At 39.6% G+C, this 13753-nt stretch overlaps 1 protein-coding gene across 1 annotated transcript in view; it reads left to right on the top strand.

The window, feature by feature from the left end:
- Positions 1–13753, top strand: part of PKHD1L1 (PKHD1 like 1) — a 134504-nt gene that overhangs the window by 40255 nt on the left and 80496 nt on the right. The window contains exons 18-26 of the mRNA XM_075825819.1: positions 5121–5220; positions 5641–5760; positions 6241–6402; positions 7773–7894; positions 8421–8746; positions 9830–9972; positions 10229–10333; positions 11762–11947; positions 13463–13633. Of these exons, the coding sequence (XP_075681934.1) occupies positions 5121–5220; positions 5641–5760; positions 6241–6402; positions 7773–7894; positions 8421–8746; positions 9830–9972; positions 10229–10333; positions 11762–11947; positions 13463–13633 (1435 nt within the window). The remainder of the gene's footprint in view (positions 1–5120; positions 5221–5640; positions 5761–6240; positions 6403–7772; positions 7895–8420; positions 8747–9829; positions 9973–10228; positions 10334–11761; positions 11948–13462; positions 13634–13753) is intronic.

The raw sequence follows: 13753 nt of genomic DNA, 5'->3' as shown, positions 1-13753 counted from the left end.
ACACATACCAAGAGCTATTTCATATATAATGTTAGTCAACCATAATTAACACAGTATGACTGAATAACAATTCATAAACATAATTGTGCAAACATGAATGGAGGCTTGCAACCAAATAAATAAATATATAGAAAACAGAAAAAATTATGAAAAAAATATATATAACAAGATACAAAGATTGCGAATACAAAAACACTTAAAGTGCATACGTAGATATTTAAATAAATGTATATACACATGTGTGTGGGTTTGAATAAATTGTTAAACTTGTTAATTGAACACTTTCCCTAACCTTTCCCTGTCGGTGTATAGCGGTGATAAATTATATGTGTGTGAAATCACATATAAACATAAATTGTGATAAAGACATACAACAAGAGATGAAGAACATCAAGCATAAATATTGATAATAAATATATACATAATAAAAGAGTGACAAAAATGAAGAAAAGGTGAAAAAATGTTATATATATGCATAAACACCAACAAAAAATCATACATAATTACAGAACCAATTAATATAATTTTATAGTGAATAAAATTAAGTGAATGAATATACACATATAATTAATTACATTCTGTGAAAAATTGCTTAAATGGATATTGATAACAACAGTGTATATAAATAAATAAATAAAGAGAAAACGACAAATATATATATATATATATGTATATACAAATGTAAATATATAGCATCCATAGTAAATTAAGGTGTTGAATTATAACAAAATACAGATGTTTACAGATGTTACTCAATTTGAATGTATATAAAAAAAACAATTAAATCATAAATATCCACATATTCACAAAGATTAATTACCATATGTTAAAGCCATATGTAATGTACACCCACACCAAAAGGTGTATAAACCTGTGTGGATCACATACAATAAGGCGCAATCAATACAAATACATCAAGATCAAAAAATACATAACTGTCTATATCCATCTGTTCTATTTTCACAATTTATGTACATGATGAAAACAAATTGACGTAAGAAACAGTCAATACAGTCAATACAACTGTGCATCTACACATGTACATATTGTCGCTACACTAGTTTGAATAAATCCGTCCAAAGACATTCCTTTAATAAAAACCACATCTGAATGTATATAAGTACATAAATCACAACAAATTAAAACAAATTGTCTTCTTCAAAAGACCTATTTGGGGAGATTGGTTGGAAGGATAAGGAGGTGGAAGATCACATTCAACCTAATAGGGAAGCAGCAGGATTGTAGATAATATCAGGTTCTCAGACTTTATGGGAAAATTCGATCCATGTAACTAAAAGCAGAAGCACAAAGCACATCTATTAGAACTTATATATAAATCAAGAACATATTAAAAACAACACCATGGATGATCCTGACACTATAGAAAAGCTGCAAAGCCCAGGCTTTCATTCAAGCCATTGGGTTGTAGTGTTTTTAATTTCCAGATCCATCTAGATTCGACTCTCAACAATTTCTTCATCAAAGATCCTCCCCTCATGTCAAGTTGTACGTGGTCAATACCCATAATTTTTAGCATTTTTGATGCACAGTTGTGATGCTGAGCAAAATGTCGGGGTAGGGTTTTTAGGAGGTCAATTTTGTCTAAAGGTGTTCCCCTAGCTGCCTCAATACTATTGACATGCTCTCTTGTTCGTATTTTTAATTCTCTGGTTGTAAGCCCAATATAAATTTTCGGGCAGGGACAGTATGCATAGTAGATCACTCCCTTTGTATTACAATTGATGGGCCACGTGATCTTATATTTAGACTGCCCTGACGAATCAACAAAATCCTCACTACAAACAATATTTGGGCATGCGATACATCTACCGCATGGTTTGCACCCCCATTTGGGTTTAGATGCTCCAAAGATGGGTTCGTTAACTGGGGTTGATGGTAGCTATTGACCAAGGAGTCTCGGAGGTTTCTGGCCCTTCTTGATGCAAATGCTGGTTTTGCAGGCAATAAATCAGCCAAAACACCATCAGTTTGTAAAACTGACCAATGTTTAGATACACACTTCTGCATCTCACCCCATCTTTCATGATATGTAGTAACATACCTGATTTTGGTGTCACCATTATCCTTTTTAGTAGTGGGATGAAGCAATTCGGTCCGTGTGGCTCTGCATGCCCTGTTGTACGCTCGGTTGATACATCTCCTGGTGTAGCCCCTATCAGAAAAACGCTGTTTAAGAATGGTTGCTTGTCTTTCAAAATCATCATCAGATGAACACAATCTACGTATTCTCAAAAATTGTCCGATCGGGATAGATCGGATCATATGTTGAGGATGCGAGGAGGAGGCATGCAAGTAGGAGTAGACCGCCGTTTCTTTTCTGTGTATATCTGTTTGAATACACCCAGTATTATCACATTTGATCAACACATCCAAGAAGTCAATAGATGTTGAGCTGGTTTTGCAAGTCAATCGTATGTTGACCTCGTTTACATTTAATTCACCCATAAAGGAATCAAATTCCCCCTGGGTGCCCTGCCAGATGATAAAAATGTCATCAATGAATCTGGTCCACAGGACCACCTTGCTCATTGATGACAACCGGTCCGACAGAAAGAGATCCCTCTCCCACAGCCCCAGGAACAAGTTGGCGTAAGAGGGAGCACAAGCTGACCCCATCGCCGTTCCCTGGAGCTGAAGATAAAATGAACCGTTGAAGGTGAAAAAATTGTGTGTGAGTACAAATTCTAATAAAATAAGAACCAACTGTGATTTGGCTGGATCAATGTCTGTCATCCTTAGAAAATATGCCACTGCCTGAAGGCCATCTTGGTGACGGATGTTAGTGTATAAAGACTCAACGTCACATGTTGCCAATAGCATGTTAGGTTCAAGTTGAACACCTTCCAATTTTTTAAGGAGATCAGCCGAATCACGGAGATAAGAAGGTAAAGTCTCAACTATTGGCTTCAAAATCGCATCGATGTATTTACTCACATTGTCACAAACATTCTCTCTCCCGGAAATAATGGGTCGCCCTGGTGGCAGGTTGAGATTTTTGTGTATTTTCGGTAATAAATATAGACTGGACACCTTGGGATCTTGAACCACCAGACAGTCCATCAATGCTGTGGAGATAGTACCCGCATCAAGGGCCTCTCTCAGTATGTGATGGAGTGATGTACTGAAAGCAGATAAGGGATTAAAAGTTAATTTTTTGTAATATATGGGGTTTCTCAATTGACGATATGCTTCCTTCTCGTATAGATCCCTGGGCCAGACCACTATATTGCCCCCCTTGTCAGCTGGTTTGAAAACCGTATCGTTAAGGGACTTCAGTTTCTTCAAGCTAGTTCGTTCATCACTCGTCAAATTATCATATTTGATACTACTAGACATTTTCTCCATATCCTGTGCAACTAATTTAACGAATAAATCAATTGCAGGACATATGGTGAAAGGAGGGAATTTTGTCGATCGCTTCCTTATTGATTGGGGGATCATACCTGTCTCAGGGGATTCCTGTTCTTTCAAAAGTTGTTCTAAGGAATGCAAAGCCTCTACTTCCTCCGGTGTGGTAAAGTTATTATCGGTCCTCCTGTGAAACCACCTTTTAAATATCAGGCCTCTGGCGAAAAGATGTAAATCTTTTATAGCTGTAAAAGCATCAAATTGATTTGAGGGTGCAAATGTTAACCCCTTTGATAATACCCCAATATCAACGGAAGACAATTGGTGAGTCGATAAATTAATTACCTTCAAACGTTGGTTGTCAGGTGTTGGAAAGCGCCTACTTTCCTCTCTCTGTCTACCGGGGGGATCAAAACTGTACGGTTGTGTACGTCGTTCATCCGTACGGAATCTCTGTCTGCCCCTTTGGTTGGGTATATTATGTCTCCTGTAATCCAAACCACTACGTGTTCTTCCTTTCTGCCCATTATCATCAGATTCTGAGACTGAACTACCTGAGGATACTGAAGGGGATCTACTGGTGATCCTATTATGTACTTTAGAGTATTGCCATTTGTACATCCTATTCGTCAGTTTATCATTTAGATCCCGCTGAAATTTGCGGCTCTTGATATCCTGTATGCCTTTCTCCCATTTATCCATTTCTATATTGCATTGTTGAGAAATAGCAATCCATTCATCTTCACTAACTTTAGCTTTCAATAAAATCTGTGCCTTATCTATTTCAACATCCAGTACTTCAAGAGACTGTTTGTCAAGGCCTATCAATAGCTCCATAAACGTCTGTGAAGCGGATCTGCAATTATCCTCCCATCGACTGACAAAGCTTTCATCTAAACTGTTGAGAGTGGGGAATACCTGAATACGGAGACCTCTGGGTATGAGGCCCCTTTGTAAGTACTTTTCTAGAAAAGCCTTATTCCACCACGTTTTTGTACGTTTGTGGAGTAATGCTTTTAGATTATTCCTGATAGCAGCTGAATTTCCTAGAGTGTCAGAATCACCTGCCATGGGTTCATCTCTGAAAACTGTATCTAACTTGGTCAGCCAGGCCCTGACATTGGTATACACGCTGTAATTCACATCTATTCTGATTCTACCTGTTGTGTAGAGAGTTATACTGAGCTATTCTGCTGTTGAATAGCACCTCTCTTTTCTGCTGTTAAAATAAAAATTTTTGTTCTTTCATGCTGGCTATGTAATAGAATATGCACATCATATAAATGTAATACACCACTGATGTACCTTTGCATTTTTGTAGCTTAACAGTGTCGCCCATTACCCATATTTTCGGATTTTATATGATATATACGTGTGATCTGGTTGTCTTTTCTGCACTGTGGAAATTCATCTCTGTTTTTAATTCATGTAATATATTTTAATATGTATTTAATAAAGATATTTTGTTTCAAATATTTTGGTGTGTCAGACTCCGAAGTTTAGGTTTGTTATGTGTTAAGGGGGCCTAGAGCCAGACCTATAAATCTGGTACTGGTGATAAACCATGTAGGAGTTGTAATGACAACCTCATGGCTATGACCCAAGTTTCCCATAAACACATATGGCTAAATAGAACTAAGACCACTCAAGTTGTATTTACATTTTTTCTTCGGGGTTGGGGGGGGGGCAGTTTATTGCCATTCTAAGTATTCATTTCTTATACAAATAAGTCCGAACTTGTTACATTATAGGTTGAAGTCTACATTAATGGAATTCCTTCAAAGTGTTCTGGAAACTGTGACTACACCTGGGATGAAAAACAAACACCAATTATCTATTCTATTAATACAGGTAAAGCTATGCAAAGTCACAAAGATTGTTCCCAATTTTTGGAATAATAATCTAAAAAAAATTGGATAAAAATGTACAATTGTCTTTGGGGCTGTTCCCATATACATTACATCATTGTTTGTTCTGCTAATATCAGCGGGTTTGGATGAGATTGATATAATCTGTATGACCAACTAAACAGTTTTGCTCTAATTTTGCACTTTTCACAAGGGCTCCCACAATGCATTGCTCTTGGATAATGTAAAACATTATGCAACTCGAAATCAGTACAAGACAACTAGGGCAAAGTATTTGCAAAAATAATCAATGTACATTATATCTGTGGCCTGCTGTAATTTGTTGTTTAAAAGTGGAGTTCCCCTTTAAGAGCAGTTCATGACAACTGCAAAGAGAATTATCTTAATAACACATTTTTTTCAGGTGTCAGTGGAGAAGATCAATTATTGATAATAAATGGAACTGGATTTTCTAACAGTACCGCCATTGACACAACTTATGTGAACATTGGAAACCTTACTTGCACCATTCTTGCCCTCACTGGTAAGTTAAACTAAACAAAATAAAAGTGAATGAGTAAATTAAATATATTAAAGGGGTTGTTTGGGAAGCCGTTTCCATAATTAGCTGATTGCTGTGGGTTCAGCATCGAAAAACCTCGGTCATTAACAGTTATCGCCAAGAAAAACTCTAGCCAGCCATACATTTCCCCTACAGTGGCTACTACAGGGGAAATGTATTATTACATGCCCACCATTCAAATAAATGGGCGACCGAGTAATACATTGCCGGGCCAGAGCAGGAGCTGTTCTTATTTATTAACTCTTCACACTCACTAATAGAGAGGGGTCCTGAGTGGGGGATCGCCCTCTATTACAGCTGTATAGCCTGACAGGGAATATGGACAGGAGTTGTCCCTTTAGTAAGCCTTTTAATGACACCTGTATGTAGATTATTACACATCATATTCATTAGGTCTTGAGCCTGACAAATCTTTGCACTTATTTCTTATTTTACTTATAGGTAATGAGATCCAATGCCTGGTTCACAAATCAAGCGCTGGTACATTCCCGATCAGCGTGTACATTGCAGAACTTGGATTTGCAGTATCGTACGGGGGAAACTTGACGTTTACTCACCAGATCACTGTTTCTTCAATCACACCATCATCAGGAAGCCTTACAGGTATTTAAGCACTTCATGTAACCCCTTTTTATATACCCTATTAGGATACAGTGGCACACTTGAGAGGGGGGTTCGAATTTGTGGAAACCCCCCTTTAAGCTGTTCATTGGAAGCTAAGTTAAATAATAAAATTATTTCTGCCGCCACTAGGGGGAGCTAACTACCTAATGTTTTATTAATAAGTTCAATGCAAGCTGTATACTTCCCTATGCAGTGCGCTCCCCCTAGTGGCGGCTGCAGGCAAACAGAAATTTAGCATGTAACCCTTTGGCTGTGTGAAGGGAAGCAGGGGATTTGGAGCTCTGTATCAGAAAACTCTGAAAGTTCTGATCCCTTAAAGAATTTTGGACAAATTGAAATTAAATAGAATTAAATTAGAAGTACACTTTCCTGCCCTTAAACCTCGTATGAGCGCTGCATCCTCTTCAAACCAGCTGATCGGTGGGGGTCCCGGGAGTTAAACCCTGGCCCATCAGCTATTGATGGCCTGAGGATAGGCCATACATTTTTAAGGAACCGAACAACCCCTTTAATCTTGGTCAACACCTTAGAGGAGTTTTCCAGGATTAGAATAACATGGTTGCTTTCTTCCAGAAACAGCGCCACACCTGAGGTTATGTGTGGTATTGCAGCTCAGCACCATTCACTTGAATGGAGCTAAGCTACAATACCAGACACAACTCACAGACAGGTGGGGCGCTGTTTTTAGACAAAAACAGACATGTTTTATCTAAACCAAGCCAACTTCTTTAAGTTTATTATGGACAATAATGCCCTTTTGTCTTTACTGATATAATTTTTACCATTGAACTCAATGAAAATTTACAAAGTCTGACCTTAAAATCCTTTCATGACTGAAATGTAATGTTAATTATTGCTCATGCATATGGGCGTATTACAGCCCCATATGACCTCCAAGTAGTACAGAACCGTACTACAGCGCCCATAGCACTCAATAGGGCAATGCTGTACCATTATATGGAAAGTACAGGTACATATAGGTGTATGTAGGAGGCCGCATTGTGAAGGTATTCTCCCCTAAAAGCATTTCTTCTAGGGGAAATTATATCTGTAAGTGCCTGTTCACATCAGCGTTGGGCTACCGTTCATCGACTACGATATTTTTTTCACGAAAAAAGCAGAAACTTTACGGAACGGAAACCAACTGCAACAGAAGCATTACCATTGAAATCAATGGTAATGCAAACGGAAGCTGTGGTTTCCGTTTGGCTTTCCGTTCACCGGTCTCTCTGACGGAAAGGTCGAACAGAACTGATGATCGGAAGCCCGACTCTGATGTGAACAGGACCTAATATGGTATCCGACCGAGGTATCATACTGCATTCACTGAGACTATCCTTTCTTTCTAGGAGGCACATTAGTAACAATTCTTGGCTCTGGATTTAGTATGGACTCAATAGTAGAACTGGTTGGCAGTGGATGTGCTGTGGTCTTTGCCAATCTGAGTGTGATTAAATGCCGCACGTCCGCAGTAAGTATAGCTGTTAGGGAATCAATATTATTTTTGCTTTTATTTACTATTTACAGGTGATTTTTTTTTTTATTCTTGATTGAGGGGGTGCCCTTTAAGTTGTTTTCTAATTACAAACAGTATTATGCAAAAGTTTGAACGTCACTTGTCGAATCGCATTTTCCAAATATCAGTTTGTTCCCTGCAAAGGTTGCATTAACTTCTTTTCACTTCTATAGTCGCCTGATCATTTTCTGAAATGTAGTTTTACATGGTGGCTTTTCAGATGAATGGCTGTCCGTGGACAGCCCGAGTCTGCAAGAATAAGAGCCACTGCTTGTTAGCAGCTCTCCGCTCTGGCTCTTAGTGGGGTTTCCCTCTTTGACATCTATAAGGGCAAACCCTATCAGTCATCATAGAACCCTATGGTAATCTAAGTACTGTTCAGTACAACCATGGGGGTGGTAGGCATAATACGAATGTTAATATACAACCATATTACGAACATCTGAAACCGGCTTTACATGGATACTGTTCTTTTTTTCAGGGGTTAGAAGGCTTTTCTGATGTCATTGTTATCACTAATGGACTCAATGGGACCTTACAAGATGCCTTCAATTTTACCTCTTTGTTAGCACCAACCATAAATCAAATCAACCCGAGCACCAGTGGTGTTTTGGGTAATACAACTCTCACCATTTCAGGCTTTAACTTCGAAAATCGGTCAGTAGACAATGCTGTTTTTATTGAGAATGAACCGTGTCAGCTTCTGGACTGGACTCCAACCAATATAACTTGTCTTCTGCCCGCACTTCCTCCCGGAAAGTACAAGATCCTGGTTCAAGTTGGGAACTGGGGATTTGCAATATCCAGGTACTATATAGTATTTTTGTTATTTGATGTCAATTTTGCAAGACAGTAGTCTATGTCTTTCCTTTATATTAGAAAACGGTATCAAGATTAACTTGTTATGAACTGGACAGAAATAGCCCGTTATGAACATATGTGACAGCTAGTTGGGACAACACCTTTAAAAACAGCAGCATGACTTGAAATCTTATTCAGAATAGCGTATCAGTCATTTACTGTAACAGAAAAAAGACAGTCGCTGCATGCGATTGTACACATATGTATTAAGACTCTGAGGTCCATACAATTTCAAAGAGCCATAATACGACACCCATAGACTACTATAGGTTCATACTTTACTTCTGGTTTCTATCGGAGATTAGTGGCATGCTCCATTGGCTGTTGTATTTTAAAGATATTCTCCTTTACGGAGCACCATATGGCGGCACACCGTGTATCTCCAGCTCCTTAGTATGTGTGCTGCCATATAGCCTGCGGGCACATGGCTCTACCATGTGCATTAGGCCATAGGTAGAGAAGAGCAATGCGCCGCCTTCCTCTCATTACTATAAATGCAATCCATGCAGATCTCTGTGCTTCTAGTAATAGGATTAAGGTTACATACAACCACCTCACCAGCCTTCTTCATGGAAAAACATTGTCAGACCTAAGACCGCATCAACAAAATGCGATCAGCCCCAAGAGTCTCATAAATACCTGTTCAAAATGTATAATAGTTCTAAAACTAAATCTGTAAGAATCTAACATGGAGCGTAGTGGTTAGCACTGATGCCCTTCAACACTGACCTTTGGATCTGACTGCCGAGCAAGGCAAAATCTACATGGAGTTAATACATTTTACATGGATTAAATTTGGGTTCGCTGCTTTCATCATAAATGCTGGTAGGTTAGTTGTTATCCTATTCCAACGCTTCCAAAGCAGCAGAAACAGCGCCACTCTTGTCCATTGGCTGTATCCGGTATTGCAGCATATCCTCATTCAATATACAAGTGTGAATGGAGCATATAAAGTGTTGTACAAATTCATATAAATATATATTGAGAGGTCAGTGGACATCTAACAGCTTGTCTTGGGTTTTGCTGCAGCATGGACAATGAAGCCTCTATTGAATATGTTCTGGAAGTAAACAGCATCTTCCCACAATACGGATCCGTGTATGGAGGTTCTCGGGTCATACTGGCAGGATCTGGGTTCAGTCTTGTCCCAAATGAAAACCAAGTACAAATAGGTACAGGATCATTTGAAGAGTTGTCTTGTACTGTTAGAAATTCCGTTCCTAATCTTATCTGTTCCTAGGAACGTTATGTGACACACAATGTGCCCCATTACAGCTCCCACCGGAGCTCTCACCCAGCTTTTCCAGACTTGCAAACTTCCAATCTGCCCAGTTTAGCAGCATTGCTTCCGATATGATGTTGCTGATAAATGATTGTTACATATTTTATAGATGTGATACATTTGTTTATATATGTGTTATGTTCTAGGCTCCCTCCCATGCAATGTCTCCGTCAGTTTAGCCAATGAGTTGATCTGTGTGATTCAAGCACCTGGTACAGAATATACAGTTACAAATGAAGGAAAACATGCATGTGAGTACAATGTCTTCTTAGTCCCATACAAAACATCTACCATAAATACAAAGTATGATCCAATGTTTATACATGGACATTATGTTTCGAGGAATAGATAAATATTATCTATGGCTGCAGTGTCATTAAATGGAGTCTGTCACCATAAATGTACCTATCAAACTAGCAACAGAGTAATATAGTGTAGGCTCACCTCAATCTAAAGTTTATTTTTCATATGAATCCCTCCTTTGCAGAGAAAATCACTTTATTCACTACATGCAAATTAACTTTTTGGAACAACGAGGGCGTCACCGTTGCTCCAGACCGCTCCGGCTTCTATCTCCAGTCCATCCATCCCTCCCTCCCTTCTTTCTTTCTTTGATTGACAGGGGGCCAGGCAGTGTAAAAGGCGAGTTGACGCCTGACCCCATATTCTTCTGATGCGCAGTTCATCCTTGACGTTTCACCGATCTAATCGGCTGTACTGCGCATGTGCCGATTACATCACACTACACCCGGAAGTGACGGAGTAGTCTGACGTAATCGGCACATGCACAGTACAGCCAATTAGACCGGTGAAAGTCAAGGATGTACCGCGCATGCGCCGATTATGAAGCATTCATAAGAATACGGGGTCAGGCGTGAGCTTGGCTTTTACACTGCATCGCCCCTGTCAATCAGAGAAAGAAAGAAGCGAGCGATGGACTGGAGATAGAAGCCTGAGCAGTTTGGAGCAACGGTGATACCCCCGTTGCTCCAAAAAGATAATTTACGTATATTGAATAAAGTGATTTTCTCTGTAAAGGAGGGACTCAGGTGAAAAAGGAAAAAATGTTAGATTGAGATGAGCCCACACTATACTACTCTGTTGCTAGTTTCATAGGTACATTTCAGGTGACAGACTCCTTTTAACATTTGCACATTACTAACCAGCCTTATTCTAGGGATACGCGCCGTCCCCTCAAGTCACGGTAACATTAGGAGATTACCAGGACACAACCTTAATTTTACCCTATGGAAAAAAAGATGCAAGTGACCCTGCAATCATTAGTAGGATAGTAGGATTTTTTGCAATGGGCACATGCAACTTTTTCTCTTATAAGGAGACACCGATGTTCCAGCACAGCCGCTGTAATCTCACAGTTTTACCTTGACTCTAGGGCGAAGCTGCTACTACTTGCGCAAAATTCATTTATGCAACTGGCGTGCAATTTTCTGTGTAAAATCCATATGTCCTTTGTTCACACAGATTCAGAGATTTTTTTAATACAAGTGCATAAAAGTAGAGCAGATGCCCATAGCAACCAATAAGGTAGCCTTTTTTTTAAAAAAACGGCTTGTTGTACTTCCTACACAAATGATACATTGATTGATTGATTGATATGATGTTATTATACATTACATTATACATGTTGCATTTATTACTGTTGTATTTTGTTTATTTAGCATATGGTTTTGGTTATGCCTGGAATCCATCAAGCCTGGTGATATCTACCGGAGACACTGTAGTCTGGAAATGGCAAGCTCAATCTTTAATACTGGGTATTGGATACAGAGTATTTTCAGTGTCGGATCCTGCCAACCTTACCTATGATGGAATTTCCTTCAACAGTGGGGCTCGTGTGCCCTCAGGTCTGCACCCACTTTATCTGTATTTTTATAATGTCTCAGGACGGGGGCTATTTTTGTGCCAGATTTGGCTACTGTAGGTTATTATTTATTGCCTTGGCATAGGATTAAACAGACCAATGATAATGGGCATACAGATGAGGGACCGCTGATTTGTACCCCCACTTTAATAGATAAGACCAAGACCTGAATGTGCTGTAGGAAGAGTAAACACTGACTCAATGGCTTCTTTACAACTTTGTCACCTTCTTGTGGGGGCAGGGGATCACATAGACATCATATTGGACCCCGTGCAAGAACAGTATATGCGTCACATGCTCTCCGATAGCGCATCATAGATCACACCACTCCCTACATCCAGCAGTATTTGTGACGTATGAAAATCATTAGCTCAGTCCCTTACTGATAAAAGACAGTAAGAAGCTGAAGTGCGCCTTCTTAGCTACTGTTCGGAGAATAGGAGAAAAATGCATGCAGTGTTTTGGTCATGGCGCCAGGCTCTTCTAGCAATGAGAGTTGTCATGACCAGGAGACTGTATGCATTTTTCTCCTATGCTCCGAACCATATCTTCACCCCTGAACCAAGGACTTATCCTCCAAGGGATCGCAATGGGTGGCAGCCGGCCAGCATCGATACTACATATACTCACCGATGCAATGCTGCAGTGTTGTGCCTGGTACAGCACAACTGCACTAGGTGAGTAAAAAATATTGAGGATGTTTTTCACAGTGTATGTGCCATCCACAAAACAATATCACCTTAGAGGAGCGCCACTTCCTCTACTTTTTTCTTCCCCTCTACATCTATAAATTCATAGATACTGGACCCCTGTGTAGCTGCAGACTAAAGTCCCTTTTACGCCGGCAGATTATCTAAAAGAGCGCTGATGGACAATACCCATGTCAATTGGCACTCGTTTGCTCAATTTAAATGGAGCAATGATTGAAATGTATGGGGATGAACAATCGTTCTTACAATCGCTCGTCCCCATACATTTGCTTCTTGTCAGCAGCACATCCCCTGGTTACACGGGGAGATGTGCTGCTGACAAGTGACCATTTTTCGGGTCGCATAAAAGATCAAATCAGCCTGACGAATGATCATATGCTCATTTGTCGGCTGACTGCTGCCCTGTCTACATGGGGCAGTGATCAGGAACGAGCATTCGCGGGAACACTCATTTTCCCGATCATTGGCCCATTTAAAAGGCCTTTATGTACTCCCCGGTTGTGGGGGCTCCAAGCAGGGTAACGTCTAGCAATAAGCTGGTCTCAGAAAGACCCACACAAAATGAAAAACGTTGTCCAAAAAGGGCAACTCTTTTATTAGCTTTGGTAGTTGTTGAAGTACTGGTAGTCATATATTGTGGTAATTCTGGGGGCATGTCTTTGAAGCTGAATGTTTTGGGTGGTGGTTGAGTGTGGGATGAGGGTTAATTGATCTTCAATGCTTTACGTGGCATTTGAATGCTTTGTAATAGAATGATATTGATAACATTAATGCTTTCTTTCTTAAAGGTGTCTTTTCATATCAGTTCACATCTCCAGGGACTTATTACTTTAGCAGTGGCTATGTTAATGATGGACAGACAATCGTTATGCAAGGGGTGATCAATGTAGTCCCGATCAGTGACCAGAGCAGCCCAGTGCGGGTGTCTGTTGGAGGAAAAGAGGCCACCTATGCTTCTGGTAATTTAATATTCATGTCTTTATATACAATTACTAGCATTAGACTTTGCAGTAGAATAGAATGTGGTCTAGATTGAAAATCTGACAATTCTGGCATTAGTCTGTGCAGGGTTTTTTAAG

The sequence above is a fragment of the Rhinoderma darwinii genome, chromosome 5 (assembly GCF_050947455.1).
Source record: "Rhinoderma darwinii isolate aRhiDar2 chromosome 5, aRhiDar2.hap1, whole genome shotgun sequence".
Classification (NCBI taxonomy): domain Eukaryota; kingdom Metazoa; phylum Chordata; class Amphibia; order Anura; family Rhinodermatidae; genus Rhinoderma; species Rhinoderma darwinii.
This window is presented reverse-complemented; position numbering and strand designations above follow the sequence as displayed.